We start from the raw sequence: 26,901 nt of genomic DNA, 5'->3' as shown, positions 1-26,901 counted from the left end.
AAAAACTGCCTAATAGGTATGCAATGTGAAAGATCTATAAGACTAAAGCTATCAATGAATAGACATTATGTATCTATTGATAGAATAATGTCTACTGATACCTGGGATTTTTCAATATTTTAACAATTTGATCGATCTACATCCGCCATTATAGAGACCGCACACGTGGTCCTTCCAAAAATTCCTTTAATAATTTATTGTAATCTCTACTTATTTAAAATTTTCTTTTTTAGTAGCCTGGTAAAAACAGGGGAAGGAACGAGACTGAATGCGTTTCTGAGATCCCTAAGCCAACGATGATTAGGAACATATTTTTGGAAATTTCCCCAATAAGGCTGATAATAGCGTGTAGCTATCAGCACTTACATCCGTCATACAATGTCTGGAAAATTCATTTTGGCTGTTGGTATCGACAGCGTAACCTCATAACCAACCTCATGTAGTCTTTATTTAAGTTCCATTTATGCAATAGGGATGACGGTATTTTACTTCAACGATTGTCAGGTAGGTTAACGAATAAAATACGTAATTTTTCTTTGTAAATTGGTACAGTAAATAGAACTCATGCACATGAAGTCACTTTTATGTTCATATTTTTGCTTTGTTTGTTTAATTACACATATCCTATACTTTAGATTTTTGTCATTGTCAATTTTGAAAAAGGGGTGTCTGATATTTTTTTTATTATCACGCTATTTATTTATCAGCAATTTAAAGGCAAATCATGATCAAAACACCAGGGGGGCAAGATAACACGTTTACCAACTTTTTTGTTTTGGAAATATTCCAAATTTTAATTTTAATATTAAGAGAACAATCAAACATAACGTGTTTCAGGAAACCGTTTACTACCGCAACCGAAACCGCTTATGAAATCCACAGTTACCGAGCCCGACTCTCAGTTCACCAGCTCCGTTCACAAAAATAATTTTACATCTTCTTTATATCGTCAGAAAACATCGTGTGTGAAAATAACAACTGTCTGGCTATCACTGTTTCTGAGAAACAGCCAGGTGACAGACAGACAAACGGACACCGGGGCCTCAGTAATATGGTTCTGGTTTACCTCTTTAGTTACAGTACAATAATAATTTTATGATACCTCATAATCACTGTCATAATCCGTCTAGCAATTTCAGGTGTAGGCCGGCCCAAGAACAGACGTGCTCAAAAATCATAACCCACCCAATTAGAAAATGGAAAACCCTCGAAAGTAAAACATTTTTAGCAGAAGTGCTAAGACTGAGTGTATAACTCAGTCTTAGCACTTCTGTTATTTTTTTCCTACTTGCACCCCCCCCCCCCATATTTAAACGGCTCGATTTGTCAAACATGTCTAAACGAACACTTGCACATAATTCACGTTTAAATTAAAATGGTTCATTTGGTTCCGAAGCTATGATGTTACAGACAGACAGGCAGGCAGATATGTCAAAGTTATAAACCCTTCTTTTTGGGATTAATTAAGAAAAAGTCATTAAAACAGCTGTGAAATATTTGACACCAGGATAGTATCGTAAACGATGAAATGTGTTTGATTCAAACATTTGATAGTCTTTGGGCCGCTCAAGATTCATTATAATTCATTTCGAAAAATAAAAAAGCAAGCTTTAAATATAAAAAAAAGGGTTTCATTTTCAATATTGCATTACATTTTTGAGATGATCGCTATTATTAAACATCATAGTTTTTCACATCTTGAAAATCACGCAGACAAAGTCGCGGGCAACAGCTAGTATCCTATACAGCTCGTGTAACATATCACAAAAATATGCTGGGCAAAGATCTCTCCCATTTTCTCGCAGATCTTTCGTCCTCGTCCTTCCTCAGGCGTACTGGACGCCTGAGGAAGGACGAGTTTTATTACGACAAATGTAACGTAAGCTTCAATGTAGAGTTATTGAATGATATTAGGTAACTGATGAAAGTAAGACTAAATCTAAGATTTGCAAATAGTTTATTTTGAATAAAAAAAAATCAATTTTACCATTCCTTTACCTACTTCCGTAACGCATACAAAATCTGAAACCCTTGAGGAATTCCCATAAAACTAATAAATAGTGCGTCTCGTATGTCTTTTTAAAAATATTTCGGATCATCTAACGTCTCGGTTGTCGCGACCAATGTAAAATACGCGCCTCATGGGAAATTTATTTGCGGGAGATCCTAAGCCGGTATAACTTGTCTTGTGTCCCTCATCGAGGCATTAGCTAGCTGTACCTCTACCATGCGCTCGTAGAGCAAGTCTTACACTGTTGTAAGAGCGAGACTCTACAACCCGTAGTGTATTGTTTTGTCTCTTTCTTACATCAGCATTAGTATTGCTTTGAATGATCGTAGTAGTAGGGCTGATGTTACTTTATGCTTTTATCATGAGCTCCTCGATAGTCCGGCGAGGCTCTGATTTCCCTTGACAGTTTTTGGCTTTGTTAACTCTGGTTTTATGTAGATAAACAAGTTTTGATCGTTTGAGGATTAACTCTTTCAAACCATTAAACTATTATGATATTAATATAATCCTTTCACATTTTAATGCAGAGGTAAAAGCTCGAGCACTTTACACGTATTAAATGGCAAGTGAAAATCTCGAATGGCTGAATGAAACTGTACGAGGGATTGCAGTAACAGCGTTCTATAAAGAAAGGAAAGATCGCTTCAATGAAAACTGAAAGCACTTAAACCATATTAAAATATTACAATTGTTGCAAATGGATTGCATTTATTTTAAAAAGGTTATTTTATTATAAACTTTTTACATTTAACTCAGAAATATTAAAAGCCGATTGTGAAATATCTTTGACCTTATGCCTAAATATGGCATCTATCACACGTGCTTCGTAGCTTTCGGACCTTATTTAGGCGTCGTATTACGATGATACCTTTCCAATATAATCCATTCCAACAGTTTCACACCCGACCAGTTAAAAGCATCGGTCTCATGTTTGCATCCAATTCCAAATTTTCGGTATATGTGGCCATCAGAATTGATGTGGAGCTATCAGGAATACCAGGTGGCGGCTCGCGTCCAATTCACACGGGAGTGTATTGCGTCCAAAAGGATTGGATTGGTTCAAAAAAAGTCATTGTCCCACAACATGCGGCGTGGGAAATAACGTCCGATGCTTTCCCATACCACGTACAATTACTGTTGTGGAAAAGTGTAAGCTTGTTTTGTCGATTAGTGTCGTTAAAGGATATTATGCGAATGACAATTTACTATCATTCTGATAGTTTTGTTCTCTTGCTTAGTTCAGTGATTAGTTTGTTGTATTATAATATATTGACATATGTATAACACTGATTAATGTATTTATACTTTTCAAGTTGAAATATATCTAAAGGTTGTTTGAGATTTACGCTCAGTAATTGACGAAGTTACTTTCAAGACATAATTAGATCGAATTTCTGGGATAACTTTTGTCCGATTAAATATGGATAAAATAATGACACCGTTTAATATATCAGTTTCTCAGTGTCTAGATGACTTCTGAAACTTACAGAGACACTCATCGTCAGCCTAACCTTTTCCAACTCTGTTGCTGTCGGCTACCAGTCTAACCGGATGCAGCTAAATACTATACGGAACAACTTCCTATATGAGCTCCTCAATCCAGTTATCTGGACAACATGATACGACTGCAGCTTAACGTGCCTTCTGAAATACGGAGAAAACTGTTGTGACATACATAGATGGACACCCAGCCGTATCAAGCGTAGCTTAACCTCCGACCGATCAATTGTGCAGTTGTAGCTTAGCCATGAGCTCCTTACTTACAGAGAGAGTAAAGTGTCAATACATTTGAACATAGACTATATCGTTTAGATAGTTTTAAAAATTCCAAACTAGTACTAAACAACAACCAACGAATTGGAACCAAATATTTGATGTCTATTGTAGTTTGTTGAACTTTTTAACGACTCAGCAATATGTGGCACAGGAATTCTGTTCATTGTGAATGCGCGTTTTATTTCGAGACTTTAAATTGGTACAGCGATGTAATATATTGTCCCTGTAGAGTTTGTTGTTGCTGTGCAAGTAAGATTCAAATTAGGGAAATGGTTGTTGTTCAAGGAACTTTTTTAATGCTGCTATTGGAGAAGCGAGTTTTAAATCAGCAAGATAAACGTGTAGTAATATATTTATATATATATTAGCAATGTGACCAGGTTTTACAGCCAAATATCTGTGCAACAAAAAAAAACAACGGCTGGTCAGTTGTTTTGTACGCAAAACCGCTGTCGCTTCAGTTTCAAACTTTATTTAATGGATAAAAGCAAATTGAATTTGATGGCGGTTTTAAAAGTGGGAATCTATCCTTTTACATATGTTGGTATTTATAAAGGATTACAGGGCTTAGTTTGTAATAGGCGGTTCTATAATTCGGAAGTGTTTTATTGATGATTTTGTTATTAATAGTTGATAGAGACAAATTCATTTTTACATTTCCCAAAGTGATTTCCGAACGATGTTTTGAAATGTTACCAAACGAATTTGTGTGGTTTTTAATATAGTTGATGCGCCGTGCATGCGAGTGCAGATATATTATTGACAGTCGTAGTGAAGGTGACAAACAAAAAATTTAGCAAGGAATATGAGAACTGCCGTGCATAATATTATGATTACATAATTCATGATTATATTTTAAAAACCATGATAAAAACGCTGAGTCATCCTTTCAAAAATTTATAATGAAAAAATTTTGTTTGTCATAGGTGTGCCATAAATAAATTCAAAGGCGCTAACCTCGCGCTCCGCGCCCTAGCATTGCGTTGAACATGCGGCGTTACTACAAAGACACAACAAACATATGCTAGCATACATATGTATTGTATATCATCCGTACGTAGTGTATTAATGAGATGCTAAAAATTTACATGGAATTCGGACATTTTTAAGTTTAAAAAAATTTGAGGTTCTTAAAATATGGTCTAAAATTAATAAAACAAGTTTTAATTTGTAATGTTTATTTTAAGACTAGATTAAACTTATCTTTGGAATGTTTTAAACATTTCTATGTACAAAAGTTATATATTATTATTATTATACTAGCTTAGTTTAGGTATATATTTATCATTTACACGTAAAATATCAGTACACAAAAAATATGCTAGCAAACATTGTATTTTCTTTTTCTATAATTCTGGCGACTAATTGTTTGTTCTGAAATTCAAATTCTGGATTATGTAAACAAAAAACAAGAATTTTATAAAACACAGGAGCCTAGAAAAAACATGTTAGTTGCATATTTAGATGTTTTTAAACATATGTGCAAATGGTTGCGAAACTGAAGATTATCCACCTTTTTAATTTATTCCTTTCGTTTTTATAAGATGATTTTGTTTAAAATCCAAAGGCGGACCTGAGAGCCCTTATAAACCTGTGGTATCTTACACAAAATATAAAAAATTAAAAGTTGTGAGTAAAATATACAATTGAAAATATATTAGAACTATTAAACTCTAAAATTATATAAAATGCACAGTATCAATGGTTGAAATCTTTGACATGGAAACATTTGACTAAATTACAAGCACTTTGGTGGTCAAAACTTGACATCACCTTCTGTGATACAAAATAGTTTAAAGCCGTAATAGGCCGTACACTTCATGCTTAACACTCCTTAGAACATTTTCTTAATTGTTTTAAAACTTGTCACGAAATATTGAAATTTTCTTTGTCTTTTTCTTCCGTCAAGTTGCATGTAATCGTAGAAGGCTGATGACGACAGCTGTAACTAGCAGAACTGTTGTAGAAGTAATCAAGTGACCTGAAATTAACAAAGAATTTTTAAATATTATTTTTAAATATCAGAATTGCTGAGTTAAATGATATATCAAGTCCAAAGGCAAAAGACCGAGTCTTTACTTGGATGAAAACAATGTCTACCGGTGTTTTTTGAGCTACGTTAAATAATCGATCCTAATGAAGGCCCATTATGACTCTATCAACGTTCAAATTCAACTTTGATATATTTTTAACAGTTGAAATATAATGCCGCTTTTAGGTTACAGAAGATATTGGTTCTAAGAGATTAAACATACCTGAATCTGGAGCATTCAGTTCCGAGTTAGGAATTTCTGAAGAAGAAGGCGGTGGATCTGAAAGCAGAGAAAATTATTATCAATTATTATTAAAAAAAAAACATTGCATCGTTGTCTAAATGCCTGTGCCTGCGAGATAAAATATTTTTGATATAAACATGGCTCCATATTTTAGTTGAGGCCAATATTTATCAATCAATCAATCAATCAATCAATCAATAACTTTATTGCATTCCATAATGTGTACAAAGCTGGTGGGTAAAATTAAAAGAAACAATTATGGATTTATTATTTAGTTTGGGTTCTGATATTTTAATATGGCTTTCATCACACAAACATTTGTCCTTATTAGGATTTTGGGTTATTTTAATACAGTGTTCATCACACAAACATTGGTCCTGGGTAGGAATCGAAAGCACGACCTTCGGCTCAGCAGTCAAGGCCACTAACCTCTGGACCAACAGTCCAGTAGGTATTAAGAAGGTGGTGCATGAAATATGTACTTCTTAAACTCACCTCTGTAGAACAGATCCCTCTTTCTGCTGTAGTAGTTGGCAAGCGGGACCTGCATGTCACAGAGGATCTCGACGGTGGGGGGCAGAGCATCTATCCTCACGACGGAACTCGTTAGGGCTGTGTAGCGGCCTTCGATGACTTTGATCGACGACTTCGCGTTTAGCGGTCTGCGGACACAATTTGATCGTTCACTGAGATTGTTTTTACTTTGATTTTCCTGTTTTGTGCTTGATGTAATGTGTACCTATGTAGGGATTTTTTAGTAAGGTAAGTAAGAAGGCCTTACTTCTGTTTCATGGATAATTTTAGTATAATTCTGTTGATAATGTATTCATCAGACAAGTACGTCACTTGTCCAATAGGAATATCATCCGACCATTTAAACTTTTTTTAAGAATGTGGTGTAAAAATGTGTATGTCTTTAAATTGAAACCAGGTTCATGTGACTTAAATAAAGCATTCTCATAGAATCCAACTACTTATATACATTTCAGTGCGCGACTTCGAAATAACAAAAAAAAAACACGACGTGATTACCTCGCAAAACATTGCAAAAGAAAATAAATACATCACATCCTCGTAAATATTAGAGCAGCGTAAACCAAGATTAAAGGGAGGCTTCCATATGATTCCGTACAAGAATTACTGAATAGAGGTAATACCGGGACGACAAACTAAATCCACTCTGGTGGGTATGTGATCGCAAGCCCGATGTCGGGGTTGTTAGCCAACTTTCGTGGAGCATCCAAATTATTCAGTCTAAAATTCTAAGGTGGAGAAACATTTGGATGGATATTTTGGATTCAGAAGCTTAAAAAAGTATAAAGACAAATGGGAAATAATATTGAAATATTGTAAATTGGAATAATCAACTCAATGTTAAATACATTAATTTAAGTAATTTTAATAAATTCAGCGGCGGCGGTATGCTGTAATTCATTACATGAAGATGAAAAAGCCTGAAATATTCCCAGTACTGTTAAATTGCAATTTGCAAGAATTTTTCTCTTTTAAGAACTGAAAGAAGGCGATCCAAAGAAAACAAATTTTTGTCTTTGTTCCAGTAAGAGTAAAAAAAACTTCAGTTGCACAAGTTTTTGACTGACTTATGTTTATTTTATTAGATAAGGGGAAACGACCTGAGGGATCGCCTGATGTTATGCGATTACCACCGCCCATGGACACCAGCCCCTTGCAACACCAGAAGAGTTGCACATGCATACGCTCTTTAAATTTTTGCAAAGTGAAATCAGATAATTCGGTTCCACACACGATATATTTCCGTATGTTTCCAGTTTGAGGAACGTTCAAGTGATCGTATCCGGTATTATTCACGAACCAATCGGATGTCCGGAAGTTTCAGCCGTTGTGCCCCATTCCAACCAATTCATTGGAATTTATTTTCTACTACATCATATTGGACCCGATTTCTCGATCTGTTTTTCAGAACTTTGTCTCGTTCAATAGAAATTCGTCAATATTTTCATCAAATCTTATTTTTCTCGGGGATGGTCACATCATTTTCTATCTTGAAAAACATTTCTGCTTGTATCTGATTGGAATAAATTCCCTACTAAATATAATCTACATTTAATATTGGCTTACAACATAAACAAGATATTATACAAGTTTCAGTACCTACTACAAAAAAAAAACGAAGCGTCATGTCTATTCCCTCGAACAGATATTGCTAATACCAAAAGAAATTCTTAGAAATGAACCCATCATATTCGTCAGAAGGTTCAATTTAGCGTGACACAGTAATTCAAGTTCTGTGACATACGAAGCGATGTAAGCCTTTGAGTTTTGATCCTCCGAATCGATTGGAAGCTTTCATTAGAGGATGCATGATTTGGTTCCCGAATATGTTGAGCTGGTTGTGAGTCGATTTGAACAAAGATATTTCGCTGATGACGTTGGTAATGTAAAGGAGAAAGGAGTGAATTCCGAGACTACAAATAGTGAAGACGGATGAAAACTATAGAAGCATGATGCCACCCTAATATTGGGAACAAGGTAGACCCTTGTTTTGAGGTTATGATGTCTGACCACTGGCTGACTATCGGGACAAAAATATCTTGATCTTAGACAACGAAAATAATAAGGAAGTGTAACAAATTCGATACAAGAGGCAAACTCCAGATCGGCAGGAGTAACTTAATTTTACAACATGTAAAAGTGTTTAAGTAGGTAGGTTGTATTATTTATTTATTTATTTAATTGTCACACTAATCTACCATTACAGGTTACTTAACCTAATGCGGTAGCTAGGACTAAACAAAGGTCTAAGTATTTATGTGAACTAGGGTTTCAAAGATTGAATTATTATGCACATAGTTGCAGGTCTAAATTCTAGCAACTGTTTTAACATGTAATTTTCTGATAATTCTGATATGCATAGGCAATAAGTTAGCCTGATACACATGCCCATCATTGCTCCTCCTGGAATTGCTTGTTGCTTCATCCACTTTTCTCCTAGATATGAAATCCTTACTATTTACGATTCCCATGTTTCAAATTTCTGTCATTCCGCGATTTCTTGGAGGTCTCTGAATAAATAGGTTTCCAAGACTTTCAAAATCTTTGATTGATTTGTATCTTCTATAACTTTAAGTCCATTGAATTAGATGCATTCTGTACTTTCATTTTTATTATTTATTTCATGTTATTTTGGTTATCAGTTTGGTTTGGTTATTATGTAAGTATGTATGTGTGCTCATGATTGAATGTGCTTGTACAAAACATTTAGTGTTTTAACAAACTTACCTGTTCCCCGCTAAGATGACTAACTCTGGCTTTGGAAATACACCTTCAACTGAACATATAATATTCAGGTATTTGTCATCCAGACGATCTTGAATCATGTCGAATTTAGTCTCTGGTACTGCGAACAAAAGCATTTTCATAAAACTTAGGTCCTTCAACTTGTCGAACAATGTTTTAAAATTTCTTTTTGAAATAGTAAATTTAAAAGAGAATTTTGATATGCACGAAATCAAAATTTCGTAAAGTGATTCTTAAATTATTGCACTATCATAATTTAAAGTGAAACAAATTCCATTGCAATAAAACAATACCTAATAATGACAGTCTTTATTACATTAGACCTAGTGTTAACCTCTAGACACTCATAATAATACACATTAAAAAATAATGAACCGAATAAAATAGAGACTTATTGAATTTCATAAAATTTCATATAGACGCTTCACAAATTCATTCGAACGCAGGTAATAGCTAACTCATATTTTATTGAGCTGGATTTGTAAAAACATCAGATTGAAATAAATTTCGTTCCGATTTGCAATTTGAATAATAAATGCCATTGAAAAACAAAGGATGGTTTGGCGGTAAATTGATATTTAATTTTTATCTAGCACATTGTAAACATGGGAATGAAAATAGGATGAATGTATTGTGAAAGCATTTCGTTATATTTTAATCAAATAGTTGAATCCGCTGGACAACAGCGAGTTATAATAATCTAACTAAAACTGACGCGAAAACGATTCAAGTGGAAAATTGTTTTCACATAGCATGAATATTTTTGCCGGAGTTCTTTGGTGTTTATGCGTGCCAATTATAGTGAAGAAATGCTGAACTGTAGTTTTTAACTTTTTCGATCAAAATCTCTTTAGGTTATAATTATTAGAACACCATAGATACATTTTGAGACAATTTTATAGTTTACATAGTGAGAGAAATACATCAATTTAAAAAATGAGATGAGCCGATTCGTTAACATACTTGTATTTTTTTAGTAATTATCGTGAGGATTTTTCACCAGTATTTATGGAGATTGTACGACTAGTTACAGACCCAACCGTAGCATCCTTAATTACGAGCTGACTTACGCGGCGGCGGGGTCGCGCTTCTACCTTATCATCTATCTATTCTTATAACCCATTACGAGGAATACTATGAACTATAAAAATGTCGTTTTAATACTAATACCCTTGATATCCGTCGTTCCTATAATGTAAATGTCGTCAAGTCCCAATATTTGTTCACGAACGAACTGTTTTAGGAATACAATATCTACTGTCTATGATCACGCGAATGGTAATGGATACTGCTCCTATTGTACCTACATAGATTAAGTTCTTATGGAACAGATATGTCAGTGGTTTTCATACATAAATTTTTCTATCATTATTTATGTCAAAGTATGATAAATATTCGTAACGTCTTCTTCCAACGCGTCTACTTTTAAATTTATTTAAAGCTTCAGTTTTCCTGGTTTTGAATAAACTTTACTTTTTCACAAAATGTATTTGGTATAATTTTAATAGGTTCTTGCTTATTAAATAAAAACTTACAAGTATCTTTACTTCTGATAGTATACTAAGCTTTTGTTAAAGCACTCATTTTAATATTATTCATAATTTTTTATTGAACTTATAACACTGTTAAAATAAAAGCAAATTTGAAAAAAAATGTTCTGGTATAAATAATAATCGCTACATTGAAATTTCGGGCACGACTCGCGTTGTTCGTACAAGTCGCACCGTCTGCGTCGCTTCCAGTTTTATGATAATGCCATGGCCACAGTACTGTTGCTTCAAATATTGATGGATTTTCTAATATAAGCAAAACAGCCATTTGTATTCCATTAGCTTGCTTTCTTTGACTTTTAGTCCAACGTTGTTCGTAATATACTTAAAGTTAGCTTTTATTAAAACTGTAGTTTCGCTTGAAAATTCTACAATATGGTTTTAAAGAAAGTTTCGGAATTTGTTAGTACGATGCATATTCATTTCTTTATTTCTCGTCAATAATAGATTTTTGTATGCTGAAGGAATGTTATGGGGAATATGATTATTTCGTGGATACGTCATTTTGCAACAAAATGTTCTTTGATGTCAGACAGGCTTTTGGGCTAAACAACGTTAAGATCATAATTAGTTACGATAGTTATTGATATCTAAAATTTCAAACCTACCACTTATAAGTCTATCAAGAACCTTCCGAAATCCTCTCAAACCAAGAATTCTAAACCTAGCCAAAAATATGAATGAAGTTTATCCATTCCAAAATCAGCACCGAGTCTGCGTAGTAATAGGCAGCAAACTATGTAATAATGAGTTCTGCAGCTGGATGCACCTGCAGATAAACTTGTGCGAAGTAATTTCCGTTTAGTCTCAACTCACAAAGCATATTGTTGCGGCAGCGGCTACCGCTTCACTATTAACACCGTTCGTTATTATGTATTGTATGGTGTATTTCATTTGTGTTCTGCCAATAATTAATACACTGTAATTTCCTGTTCGATTTCAAGCGGATACTTTGTTTGTTGAATTTAAGTCTTTTTTCTTATTTTGTACCTGTTTTTTATTGTTTGGTCGATAGAGGTACGAGTATTATCAAATACAATATCCGTGGATAAATTTCTTTACAAACACCTAAAGCTAAATTTTTGTTACCCATTTGCCATTAAAATGTCTATTTTCCTTTTGAGGTTTCTTTGAATCTATCGTCTTCATATTTAACTAAAACCTGTAGGTCAATGTATTTATGTCATTAATACCTTATGAATAATTTAAAGTTTTCGGCTTCTATTTTTCCTACAATAGCGCTTTTTAGCCAAACTTACCAAAAATAGTCATCGGCCTGGTCTTCTCATCTTCTGCGAGGAATGTTGATACCACGCATGTGTAGTTGCCAGTCAGCTCTGGCACCGGCGAGGTTATGCGGAGAGCTCGATGTTGAGTGTATGGGTTATGGGAGACCTTGTAAGAGAGATCCACCTGAAAGAGTTTTAATGTTATTTACCTTTGATATAAAGATGTGATCATTTTTCTATCATTATGAACGGTTTAAATCTCATGGTTAAAGGCTCAGATTAGGTCCAAAACTAGTCGAGCTATCTCGGTATATAGATTCAAGATTTATTTATTGTTTGTCACAGGTGGAAATTCAGCTCTTAAAATTAGTGTTATAACAAAGTATCACTGTAACATACCCATGTGGTGTACAATCTTTAAAATTTACAATTACTTGTCAAAAGAAAAACAAAATGAAATCATTAAAGTAACATAATAACCATTAGAGAAAATAAATTAAGTATGAAAATCAATTGGTATTTGTCATAATTATTGCATCATTAACGTCATATTAAATAAATTTTAGTCAAAAACATTTGTCACTGAATTAATTGATGTCAAAAAAAAGAAATAGAATAAATAAAAATAACAATAATATAAATCGTCATGACAAGTGTACAAAATAGTCAAGGCAATATAATATTCATTACCACTACATTACAGATAAATACATTAAACAATAACTAACACTTTTCATTATCATAATACCATTAAATAAATTTCAGTCCAGACATTTGTCATTAAAGAATTCATTAATTGTATAATATGCTTTCTGTATCAGTAGTTTTTTAAGTTTGTATTTAAAAGTAGCTAATGTTTCAGTGGTTTTAATAAAGTCTGGCAATTTATTATAAATTTTCACACCCATACCAAATATGGATGATTTAAACTTAACTGTTCTACTCTTAGCTGCCTTAAGGTCATTTTTATATCTTGTACTTCTCATAGTCTCATAATTACTGATATCTCGCTTTGTGATTGAGGCTGCTTCCAATATAAACATTGACGCTAGGGTTAAGATTTTTAGTCTTCTGAATTCTGTTCTGCATGAATCGGTCTGTTTATGCCCACATATACTTCGGATACATTTTTTTTGGGCTCTGAATGCAAATTCACTGTTAGTAGAGTTACCCCAACACAATATACCATATTTTAGAGTAGAACCCACATATGCATGATAAACATTGAGTAATACGTTTTCATTTACAATTCTTCGAAGTAAATAGAGAGCATATGAATACTGGTTAAGTTTTTTGCAGACATCATCTACATGCATTTTCCAGTCAAGTTTTGAGTCGATATGGACTCCTAGAAATTTAGTGTTACTGACCTGATTTATTGAATTACCTTTATAATTAACATTGATTTTATTTGATTTAGAATTTTTATTTGTGAAGGACATATAGTTTGTTTTATCAATATTTATTTTTAAATTATTAATTATTAGCCAGTTTATAATATCTTCGAGAGATTTATTAACCTGAGCTTCAAAATTTTCTTGACCGGTATCTGCAAAAATGGCCGTGCTATCGTCCGCAAACAATATCATGTCCTGGTCTATAGACCTTGGTAGGTCATTGATATATATAACGAATAAAAGAGGCCCAAGGATACTTCCTTGGGGAACGCCAAATTTTACAAGTTTAGGGTCCGACATATATATGCGTTCGAATTTTGTGTCTATTTCTATTTTCGTTATTCGTGTTATTTGAAAACGATCACTTAAGTACGACTTAATAAGTTCCAACGCATTCCCTCTTATCCCATATTTCTCTAATTTGTTAAGTAGGATATTATGGTCAACATGGTCAAAAGCCTTAGTCATATCCATAAAAATAGCGGTTATTTGTTGCTTGCTATCCAATCCAGTCATTACTTTCTTAAGAAAATTAAAAAGAGCATCACTGGTGGATCTTCCTTTACGAAAGCCAAATTGTTCATTAGTAAATAAGTTATTGAGTTCAAAGAAATTATATAAATTATTATATATAACCTTTTCGAAAATTTTTGCCATCACTGGTATTAACGCAATCGGTCTGTAAAAACGCATATCCTCTCTATCTTCTTTTTTAAATAATGGATTTACGATCGTAATTTTCAATTTTGAAGGAAAAACACCTCGTTCTAGACACTGATTGATAATGTTACTAATTACTGGAGCTATGTGACTAGACACTCGTTTTATAATGTTCGTATTTATGTTGTCATACCCTGTACTATTCGTGTTGTTTAATCCTTTTATAATTTGATCTATTTCATGTGGATTGGTTGGCTTTAAAAAAATAGAATTTGAATTTGTATTGTACGTTTTTGTAACTGAGCCGCTAGAGGTTGAAGTAGACTGTATTTCATCAATGAAGTAGTTGTTGAATAATTGTGCTATTTCCTTAGGATTTGTAACTAGTTGATCTTTTACTTTTATTTGTGTAATATTTTCTTTTGGAGTTACCATTTTATTATTATTTATGATCTTCCACATTGCCTTTCCCTTGTTTGTAGCTGAATTAATATAATAACTGTTTTGAGCCTTTTGTGTTTTTTTAATTATAATTCTAAATCTTTTTGAAAAGTTTTTAAATTTTGTTTTATCATTAGGATTTGACGTCAACCTATACTTCCACAATAATTGGCGTTTTCGTTTCGAGCATATTTTTATACCCTTACTTAACCATGCAGGCTTCTTGGAAATTGGTATTTTCACACATGTATCTGGGAAACATAAGTCATAGAAAAGACAAAATAAACTATAAAAAGTATCAAAGTTTTTTTCAGGGTCATCACTAGTGTAGCATTCGGAAAAGCTGAGATTTTTAATACAATTTACAAATTTTAATATATTTTCTTCGGAATAGTCACGTTTATTTTTATACCAGTGTGTGATGTAGTAACTTTTCTTTACTGGGCAAGTCAATAATTGTGCTGTATGGTCAGAGAGTGAAAGTTCCACTACTTTTGTTTTTGAGCCTCTAATATTATGTGCTATATTATCAATACAAGTCATGCTATTTAGTCTTGTAGGTTGATTTATTGTCAATGTTAGATTAAAGCTTGATAGTAATTGTTCAAATTGTCTGGATATGTTGTTTTTCTCAAGTCTGTTTATATTAAAGTCACCACATAATATAACTTTTTTATTTCTGTACGATATATACGCGTTATATATATACGCGTTAGTAAATCGTTTTTAAATTACTAATTATGTATCGGTCTAACGAAAGTTATTATAATAAGACGAGTGTTTATTTGAAATAAGTTTAAATTATTTGGGCTAGGAAAATTGGGTTTCCATTCTGGATTATTTGTTATTACACTTAGTAACATTATACTTATATTTTTACCGTCTTACCTTATCTCGAAGTATTCCTAATGCTTGCGGTTTTTGCGGTGGAATCCATTGGTAAACTGGCTGTGTCTTGTCCATGTAAAACCACTTCACTACTAGACCAGTGACATTATTGGTCACGAAATCACAGTCCAGTGTAATAGAGTCCTTGGTTCCGTATTGAATCACGTCCGGGACTCGAATGTTGACTATGCGAACTGAATGAACGCCTGAAACAATGATTTTCTAGATTATCTTCCATTTCCAAAAAACAATTTTAGTTAATTAATGTTTTATTTTACAAACAGGACAACAAACAAAACTCAGAACAATAACTTGTTGACATTTCCAATTCGAGTAACCAATTAGTTTCAGCGTGTAGGAATGTTTCCAAATATTTTACATCAAACTCTTGATGCTGGTTCATTTTTCATCAAATATATTTTTCGAAAAAATAAAGCCAATTTATCTCGACAAGCTACGAAACATGATAACTGGATTGTGTCCCGGATGGCTAAAATTCCGATGAGGCAGGACAAAAAATTAAAACATTCCGTGGTATTGGCAAAATCAATATTAACGGGAGAGTTTGCCGCAGCACCCCAGGGACCTTCGCGCGTCAGTGGTCAAGCCCGCTGGGTTTTATAAATACCTAGCCAATTGGTTCGGATGATCGGTAGGCACCTGTCATGTTCCAAGTTAACTTTTAGCGGTATCAATACATCCAATAAAAATATTCTTTGATCTTTCAACTCTTATTTTATTTATTCCACGTAACGAGTATATATCCACATGCCACGTATCTTATTTGTTGATTTTCAAAGTATTCGAAGTCACAAATATTTTTAATCCGCTTTACATGTTTCATGCTATTTAATATTCCTACTTTGACACTTCAAGCTTGAAAACAAAGTAAACGGAAATCTGTTCCGTAGACATTTGTATAAAAGATTTTTATTTTTACCCAAAATAATCTGGCACAAAATTGAAGGGATTCCGGGAGAACGCATTAGGCTGCCGTTCTAGCGGAAACATCATATTATCGACGGAGGAATCCACCGGAATATTGTTTCGTGGTTTCCTATCAATTCCGGGGATGCCTTTGAGCTCCTCGCCTCTTTTTACTTCAAATATTTCAGTGTTGTTATTATTGGAAACCATTTGTTTCTGCTCTATATTAACGAAATTTTACGGAGTTGGAAAATTAATTTATTAAGGTTCAACTAATTTGTTACTTAATTTCGGGACTTTGATTTGAAAATGCTTTTAAACATTACTCAGTCTTAAAATGTAACTTTGCGAACTATTGTCCCTCCTTTTGAACACTTGGTTTATCAAACGCTATTCATTTCTTTTTTCTATTACGACAAACACACAGTTTTATTAAAACAAGTCGTCAGTTCATTGGAGTGTGCATATCACAGAAAGTTACCGTCTGCCCTCACCATATTGCATTCACCGGCTCCACATTATCTGAGTTAGCAACCGTGACAATAGTACCATTGTGAGCAGACGGACTCATTACACTATCTTCAGTATATTTGCGTCCACAAAGGGAATTAAAAATATACGTTTGATGCGAGAGGGAAATGTCAAAGGATTTTTTTATTATTCTTATTTTGTGGTGGTCAGTCCGGATTCGACAACGTTGAACATTATTTTAGGGTTCTTTATCCAAATGGTAAAAACGGACCCCTATTACTGAGGCACTTATGTCTGTCTGACTATCTGTCCGTTACCATGCCGATACCTACTTCAACCGATTGCTAACTATAGATAGTGGTTTTTGTTGCCGCTATAACAGAAATAAAGATGTAGGTTAAACAACGATTGCTTAAGTCATGTTTTCTTTCTATAGTGTATTTGTACGGATCCCTAGGAGTTCCCTAGGAGTTTGACCGGTTTTATTTTAGTAAGGGTCCGGACATGTTTTTTTCCGTATATATTAGCATGTCTGTCACTTTATCAAAAAGTGTAAGATGTGGACTGCGTCTATAATATCTCGTTTTTTGTCCGACGCACACGAGATCATTTGAACTATTTAATCACCTCAAATGATGATTGATCTAAATATGTTTTAGGCAGAAACATAAAAAAACCATTTGTACTCAAGAAACGTCTTTCATTTACCATGAAGGGCTACGATACAGAAAGTGCCAAGTCAGCACCTCGGACAACAGATTTCGAGCTAAGAATGAGTAAATTGCAATATAAGTGGCAATATACCGGGCGGTGTTGGCACAACGCCATACTGACATTAAATTATGACGTCTTTAAGCACCGATATCGAGACTCGAATTCAAAGGTTTAAATTCTATTTCCAATACTAAGCGGACGAAATTTTGTATTCTTAGAAAGCGATGTCAATGGGTACTCCAGAGGAATACTAATACTCTTTCCTATATTGAAGTTTTAACTTCACGAAATGGTTTAATATGCTTCTTGCTTCCGAGATACAAATCGGGAAGTTCGATTCTGTCTTTGCTCGTTTGTTTTTTTTTACAAGTGAATTGTTCTGAAGTGTACGTAATAGGACCAATAATAAATTCGTAATTTAAATTAAACAATATGAGTTAAATAATATAATCAATATCACATGTCATAGTCAATGAATGGTAGAATAGCAAGAACTTGTCAAGTCGACGGAAAAATTACGTTAGAGCACCGTTTCAAAAATACTCTAGAATAGAAGCAAAGACATGCCTGAGGTGAAGTAACAACAATAACAATGGAAGAAACACCCCACCAATAAGACCATATGTGGAAACGAGTACACCATAAACCCTACCATAATAATTCAGACTATAATAACAGCAAACAAATACATGTTTTGCAAGAAAGCCTCAGCAGGTATTGCACAGGCCGTTGCTCTTGCGCATCGCTTCGCTGGCCACCCCCGTCACGGTGCGCAACTAGGTATGTTAGTACAGTTTATGCTATGACTTGAAAATAAAAATGTTGATGTGTTAGAAAGACAGCATAAAGTGGAATAAAGGTGTAGGTATGTTTAGAAGGTAGTGGAAAAATCGAAGGGAGGATTTTTACTGCAGTGGGTCTGTATCAAAAAATAAATGAACTATTAAAGGGCTACCACAAAAATATAAAAAAAATTGTTTGCTTAAAATGTACCTATGTTAAATGCCTGTCTCGCGGTTATGAAGCAAAAGTAAAGTTTCGTTTTTAATTTAAGTCGACTTTAAAGTACTTGTGCGTTATTCTAGACTATACTCATCTTCGCGGCAAATTTCGTCAATTTCCGCTGTGTAAGGGTAAGTAACGTATGTGATGTTTTTTTACGTTTATATCAAAAACATGATTAATTTTTAACTTACTGTTAAATAAAACAGACATTAATAATGATATAAACCAATGTAATATCAACAAACTGTTTATTTTTGAACTTAATCACTTTTACATTAACAATTAGTAACAGTTTGCAATTAATAATCATAGCATTCGCAATCAATAATAACAAAAATAATTGTGTCGTTAACATTATATAAATAGCAATAATGTACCTATAATTTTACACAACGTCCCTATTAAAGCGAAGATCCGTTTTATAATTCGAATTAATTCATCCATCGTGAATATTTAAATACGCACCTTCCGGCATGTGGTCTCGCGTTAATCACATGTCAAGAAGGAGACAGGGATATTGGACCCCTAGTTTGAGTATAAGAGTGAGCGGGATGGGTATAGAACATCTGTATCGGAATCATGAAGTGTGACCGACTCGTGCGCAGTCTATTAACCGCTGATAGTAGCGATAGTGGGTAACTGTTGGCGCTGGTATTGTTCTTTGGCCATTGTCTTGAGTTTTTATGCTTTGTTAGCAACTGGTGTAATTTTAAGACATTTTAAGTATCGCGCGTTTCGAGATGTGTGCTGCATGCGTGTTCTGGCCATTGTATTGTATGTTTAGATGTGTTGTCTTAGGTAGCCTTGCTGAAATGTATTGCAAACAACTTTAAGAAAAAACAGTTGCGTTTGATTTGAACATCATGTAAGAATGATCTTCTCCTTTAGACAAATCACATTATTATCATAAATGCGATAATATATGACTGGGTCTAGTTCACAATATGTACTGTTTGGTATACATATGAGTATGTGTCATGTCACAAACGGCTGGACTAATATCGATGAAATAGGCCCAATTTCGTAAACAACAGCTATAACATAATTTGTAAAAATTTATAATTTTCTCGTAGAAAGATTATTATGGTCGATATAACTGTCTCAACGTAGTAACATAGAAAGCTGGAACAAAACAAAATATAATGACAATCGTAAGATGACGTTCCCAGTCAAGAATCAGGAAGACCACTGAGTATTAAGCGTGTATCAAAACGAAAACATTCAAAACACATTCACTCAATACTGGGAGCCTCTAAAGGAAAGAATTAGGACTTCCTTCGTCAACGGATGTGTATCTGCATATAATAAGCCTTAGGATGTCATTAGCTATGCTCGTATATTCGGCGAATAGAAAGAGGAAATACAGTCGCGAATTAAGTCCAAAGACGTGTGGTAATTTGTATTGTGCAAAACTCATTGTAGTATTGTTTGAATCAAGTTTGCTCTTTTGTATCCATTTAATATGGGTAATATCCAGTATTAGGAGTGTATTAATCAAGAAAATTTATAAAATTAGAACTTCCTCGACTGTTCGGATAGCCGAGTCTTTGTGGTCACAAGCCAAATAAACAGCGTGCGACGTGTCGACAAGCAGTTGACTCAAATTTAAACTTGATTTCTTACCAAAATATCTTTAGGTTTAGAATTATCTTAGCTGTTGTGTAGGAACATCACGACAACAGTGGCAAATTTTGTATAATCTTTCTTAAAATAATAAAACAATATTGATACCATATAACTCCAACATCAAAAATACTCTTAGTCCAGTGAAGGCATGTGTTTGCAGACGTAAGGTGAAGGTGACGGCACTGGAAGCCTCACAACGCCATCTCTTCCGGAGACTGTTCGGATGTGGTGCATTCTGCGGTTGGCAAACAGCTGGGTAACGATACAATGTGTAATGTTCATTGTACATCATGGTTGAATAAGATGAAAAAAACTTGAGTGGATTTGTTAGTACTTCATAAAAGGGGTTTAAAAAGCTAGGTATGATTGAGAATTTATTTGGCAAATTCGATTTGTAGGAATACGGTATGTGACTGAGTATTATTCGTAATTTAAAAAGTGTATAGAAACTCCAACTTCCACTATTATTTTCAAATAACCCTGTGATTTTTTAATTGCACTCAGATATTTACTTGTGAGACATAGTAAGTAACAACTACCTCTTTTGTATAGTCCTCATTTTAATATTGAGAATTTCATCATAAATCTCCGAAGAGCATCCTTAAAACCTCGATTTTACATTTTGAAATTGTGATAATATCTCCACAAAGTTAATCACTTTTATACTCATAAAACTATGCTCACCACCATGAAGAATTTAATTTGATCGCAATGACCCCAAGCTCCTTGTTTTTTCTGGATTGTTTAACAAAAAAAGCGGCTCGCGTACGGCACGCGACTAAGACATGTGTTCACGGTCTGCCAGTTACTTAAGGACAAAGGTGTTTGATAAAAAACACAGGATTCCCGGTCTTGTGCACACGCCTCTTTTTCTTAAAATAAAATGTAGGAAGAAACTCGTAGAAACTTGTCTTCTATTGTATTTTACGTCTAGGTGGTTGTTTTAAAGGTCAGCTTTGATTTATGTTCAGTATTCATTTGTTTAGCTCGTTATTGCGTTTGGTGTAAGTTAGGTTAGATTTTTCTGATGTTAAAAATGCCTCTTGTTAACTATAGACAAGAAGTTCGAATTTTAATTAGATATTGTATAATGCTCGCGGTGTTTAAAATTTGATACACCGAGTATCTATGTCTATTTTTTAATGATTTTTAAGCAGTAATTAGAAAAAGTCATCACACAAAGTCACCACAGGGAATTCAAATGGGATTTTAATTATACATGAAATGAAACGTTTTCTCTGTTAAAAATACACATTACAATTTTTTTAACATACAGCTCTATGAAGTTAAACTTGTACAGTGAATGAAATACATACGACCTTTTAAATACGGAACATTTAGAATTCAAACCTTTTTGTTGATCCGCTTATAAAACCAAATCATATGAAGATGGTTCCAAAGTAGTATCGAGACGAAAAATAGTCAGAAACTGATAATGCTATCGAAAAGAGACGCCGATCTTTACGGTGTAGGGCCATATACAACTATCTTACTTTCACACTTAGGTTATAAAGAATAATATGCAGTTTCTCGATGTGAAACATTACAAAAGTGACTTGCTCAATGTTAATAGGGGTTCGACACTCCAATGTCAGTTTTGCCTTTGAATTTTTAAAGCCTCCGAGTTAAAACTTTCTCATACATTGCGGAGACTATACTTTGTATATTTCTTAGATATTCCGTTTGCGGTTTTACATTAGCAGCTAAATAACACGATACAACTTTAAGTATTCTACCTTATTAATAATGCAAAAGCATCTTCCATTAAAATAATATGTATAATGTTCGTCGTAACTTTTAGAGTTTTTCTAATGAACATTTTTGCGAATAAGAAATGTTTTAGAGCTAGTGGAAAACTATTGTCTATGTAGTTATAAAGATACATTTTTTGTAGTTATATAAGTTTATTTGAATAATACCTATAGCATATTTATTTTCTCAAGAATGTTGATTTCACAGCCTTGCTTTCAATTCATTTAAATAATTATAAAGTAAATATATTATATAGTCAACATGTGAGTGATTTATAACATTCTACGCTAATATTTGGTTACCCTACCAAAGTAAGTCCCAAAAGGCGGGTGACGAACTCCGAGTAACTTATCCGCCATGATTTGCATAACACGTGACAATGTTTCAACGTCAATCTCAGTTCGTACACTCCACCACACATAACTGTCACCTTCACATTAATAAAACCCTTATCTTCTACCAATAAGGTTGAATATCGTGACTCCTTTTTGATATATTTGAGGTTGATTGTATGTTCAAAAGTTGGTTCTCTGTGCCCTTAATAACTGATGAGGTTGAGTTCCACGAAATATTTATAAGTTTTATACTTTTCAAATACTTGTTAATAAAAGTTTTCTTTTGTTTTCATTTTTTGATATCCAATGGACAGGTCGAGTTTGTTTTGTCTAGGTATGCTTTGGAGGAGGTAAGGGCATAATACAAAGGTTATAATTAGGCTTTTGGCTTAGTCAGAAACAAACTATTCTTTGTGTAAATTATATTTGGAAAAGTGAATCCAGCCTGATTTTTACTACTACTATAGTAAAGTATTTAGCTCATATTTATACTTCAAACATATCCAATCATATTTTGAAAGATGTTAATTATTTATGACGCTACAAATCCTTTTCACGTCAACTAGTGCTCACATTTTTTTTATTCATTCAAACAGACATAACTTTGGCAATTTTGAGTGGCGTTTTTTGTGTCGTATCCGACGTTCAATTTTTTTAATTGGAGCTCAATCAAAAGTTAGTCCTAGTTTAACAATGGTCCCGTAACACAATCAAAACTTTGTTTGGGTATAGCAGTCGTTTTCAATAACACGTGATTTGGGCTTCAACCGAAAAGTTTATAATCAAATGTTTGAATTTTGATCAATATATTTTTACCAGCATCGTGCCGCGGTTTTTCTCGTTTCAGTGAGAATATTGAGATGAAATATACTTAATGAAATGTTAATGAAAATGCAGTTGTCTTGTAATTAAATACTTTTTAGGCGCGGTTGATTAAGGCGTGCAAGTGAAACAAAGTAACAAATTCACATTTTCTGTCTTTTGCTACCGATGATTTCCTAAGGATCGAGAAATTAAATAAAAAAACAAATGCTTTGAACTTTCTTCTTATTGGTTTTTCAGGTTTTCCTTCGTCCTAAACGTTAAGAAATCTATAAATAATAAATATGTAGTTGCGTAGACTAGTCAATACGCAATATCTAAAAAAGTTTACTTCATAGACAAGCTTACTGTTATTGTGAAATCACTGAAATACCGGAGCATGTAGTCCAATCATGCAACTCATGGTTCTAATTAATACCCACGGATTTCATTTTTTTCGAATCATTCTAAAAAGTTTTATTTAAGATCTGATGGCAAAACGGAATCGTTATCAAAACCTGTGAATATTATATGCGTATTTAAACCCAGTACCTTATATATACCTTCTTATGCCAAGAAAAACAATATACCAAGCAAGTGTTCTTACATAAGATAGTCTCTGACGCATCGTTTTACTAAAAAACATCGCACAAGTCTTCACGCTCTAAAAACTATTTAGCTTCCGTAAATACACGACAATTCTCGAAATTTTCATATATAGCTCGTACAAAAGTGATGAAATATCACTTAACAAGGAAAATAAAAAGCAATCGTCATTAAATTCCGGACTAAACGAGCCAGTACATTAATTACCGGCGGTATTTAAAAGCGAGGTGTGTATTGTTCGAGTAAGCATTACAATATACAATTAAAAACAGAAAGAGAAGTTTACATTGCATCATAAACTACCAGTTGGAATTAAGTTTAAATTTTCTTCATTATTATGTGAGAAATATAATACTTACTCCAATATACGCTCTGATTTAAATAAAGAAGAAGGTTCTCAATTTGGTCACTATGATATTTTTTATTTAATTATCATCTCCTTACATTTAGGATTTTCCATTTTTGAAGCTAGTTTTGGCTTGAAGGTAAACTTAAAAATAAAACCTCGAGGTACAGTCCTTATTAAAATCTAAAAGCAATTAGAAAAAATCATTTACAAATAAGATGCAATCCTTACTGCGCAAAACAGTATTTTTACAGCACATCTTTGTGCGGGATTCATTTTCCTTCTGATGTGTTTTCTATGTGGTATGCAGTCAACCGGGCTGAGCTCAAGGCATCTGCCGCACGCGACATGACGTTAATGTAAAACTCCATTAATGTTAAAGTTTATTCCACAGTTGGAATGAGTAGAATTCTGAAACAATTAAATTTCTTCCCCGCCTTTGACTCGCTGAGATTTATCCGCGAAGGGACGGGCGTTTGTTTAAATTGTCCGAGTTTATTCGTTATGCTTTTAGTTTAATTTAAAAAATGAAAACTAGATTGTCGATTTGTTTATATAGATATTAAAAATAACTATTGTATTTTCAATGCATATACTATTAGCTCAGATAGCAGGAAACCGGTGCTATCTATAGCGTAGTATTTATTCTGAATTTTACAGATACAAAGAATTATTACTGGTTTTTGTTTTATCTGCTTAATTATCTCTCGCCTTGAAATGTATCTGACTCACACAAATTTATTGCTTTGCGAATGAACAATACAGTAAAAAAAGTAATTCATTTAAAATAAATAAAAACCTAATGTTATCAACATTCCTACCAAAATTATATGGCAACACAGAATTCATGTCACCGTCAAAATCGGTGACAATGATTTATCATTGTAGGCAACACTTACACGGTCCAAAGATCGAGAAGCGTTCGGTATTTGAAATTCAATTATTTAGAATTCCACCTGTAGCACTCACTGCGACCTTGGGGCCTACTACGACCTCTTTGAAGCAAAACTGTTACATCGGTGAGAGCGAGACACCGGTGTACATCGAGTAGCGCTATCTCGCTTCTACTTCCGCAACAGTTTTACTTTAAGACATGGTGGTAGGACCCCTGGTATCCGAGAGTAAGTGAATTTTTCGGTAAGTCAACATCTTAATCGTAATTCACGCAACTGCCAAGCCTTGATTGCGAACCGAATGAATAAATTAATGCGGGGCCCTTCCTGGATTTGTCTGCATTCTTGTATATTAGGCCCTCTTAAATTACCTCGTGAAATTTAGAAGATATTTAAATTAAATTGTATAAGGAAACGGAAAGATAAGATGTTTTCCGAATCCTGAACGAATTAACTGTCAGCTACCTACAAACAGTTTTCTTTTTAGAATATTAAATTTAAATTAAATAATTACATTAATTTCTATGAGGAAAAAAAACTACAATGAATCATAACTCTAGTACCTTAAAAAAAAAGATAATGACTCGTAATACTCGTAAATCATCACAACACTAATAAAATATTTAACACTGGTAACATTATGACGACAGCGACATTATGAGCGCGCACGACACTAATATCGTTGCACTTGTGAATAATTCATTCGATAATTGACGCTTCCTATATCGTTCTCAATTTGAATTTTATATCGCTTCGATACCAAGGAATGTTACTTACACTCGTTAGAACTTTATTTGTTCAATTGTTTTCCTTGATTTTTTATTCTCTTTTTAGGTTGACAGCCGTTTGAATAAAAACTCTTTTGTAAACTGTTTTTTTAAGTTGATGATTTTAAACATTACCGTTGCCATTTTTACAGAGATATTTGAAAATGTCAGCAGAAGTTTTATAGCTAAATTAAGTACTGAAAAACCCTTTCCTTATATTATATTAATAAACTTGACAGGATTCTAAGACACGAAGATATTCCCCATTATAACCAAACACTTCACTATCAAGCGAACAAGCAAGCCGGTAATCAACTCTACCTACACCGTTCTGATAGACTTCAATCTCTGAACCACAACGAATTAATCCACCCCAATCGATGTTGAACTATCTGAGAAGGATCATTTCAAACGTCAAGACTCCTACCGCCAGCTCTTAGACTAAAACTAACGCAGATGTGGGAAAAAGATGCCGCTCTACATTACTAGTGTTGTCTCGCTCCTACTATCACAGCCATCTTTTGTTTAATGTTACTGCTAGGTTACTAGGTATCACGTTTGTTACATACAAAGGTGAAACTGAAGATTAAATGCAATTGCTTCTGAGTACCGAATGTCGATCGGGCGTTGACAACGGATCGATACATTACGGGTCAGCTCGCTTTGAACTATTGTGGTGCATCCTAGCTGGTTAACAGCCGTGGTTGATTACGTAATTCAGTTTAATTGACTGTTTAATTATGGGTTAATTATTATTGTAAAAAATATAGTTCGTGTATTGTTGGATGGTTAGTGCATTTTTGTTAAAAATGAGATTGATATTATTGTTAGGATATTGTTTTATTTTCTGTCGTATAGTTTTAAAAAGGAAAAAATAAGCTGTACCCTAATAATAGGAAAGTTTTTAAGTTCGAGTGAACTGATGGCTCTGAAAGTCCCATACAAAAAGTCAGAAGAGAAACAAATTTGAAATAATAAATTGGGCAAAAATTACACTTATGACCTTACCAACGTTGCTTAACCTTGATACCGACTTTATTATTTGTTGTTATAAATGAAAAAAAAAACAATTGTCTCGTCATTACGATTCACGAGATATAGCCTGGTGACAGACGTACGAACAGACAGCAGTATCGAATAGGGTTTCAAAA

At 33.6% G+C, this 26,901-nt stretch overlaps 1 protein-coding gene across 2 annotated transcripts in view; it reads right to left on the bottom strand.

Moving 5' to 3' along the window:
- Nucleotides 1–4,671: 4,671 nt before the first annotated feature.
- LOC113508595 overlaps nucleotides 4,672–26,901 on the bottom strand; it is a 49,307-nt gene continuing 27,077 nt past the window's right edge. For both annotated transcript variants that reach the window (XM_026891719.1, XM_026891718.1), the window contains exons 2-7: nucleotides 15,508–15,713; nucleotides 12,152–12,305; nucleotides 9,325–9,442; nucleotides 6,559–6,725; nucleotides 6,043–6,099; nucleotides 4,672–5,768 (exon numbers count right to left, since the gene is read on the bottom strand). In XM_026891719.1, coding sequence (XP_026747520.1) covers nucleotides 5,692–5,768; nucleotides 6,043–6,099; nucleotides 6,559–6,725; nucleotides 9,325–9,442; nucleotides 12,152–12,305; nucleotides 15,508–15,713 — 779 coding nt within the window. In that variant the 3' untranslated portion in view covers nucleotides 4,672–5,691. The remainder of the gene's footprint in view (nucleotides 5,769–6,042; nucleotides 6,100–6,558; nucleotides 6,726–9,324; nucleotides 9,443–12,151; nucleotides 12,306–15,507; nucleotides 15,714–26,901) is intronic.

The sequence above is a fragment of the Trichoplusia ni genome, chromosome 2 (genome assembly GCF_003590095.1).
Source record: "Trichoplusia ni isolate ovarian cell line Hi5 chromosome 2, tn1, whole genome shotgun sequence".
NCBI classification, from domain to species: domain Eukaryota; kingdom Metazoa; phylum Arthropoda; class Insecta; order Lepidoptera; family Noctuidae; genus Trichoplusia; species Trichoplusia ni.
The sequence above is the reverse complement of the archived record's forward strand: the minus strand, read 5'-3'. Positions and strand labels throughout refer to the sequence as shown.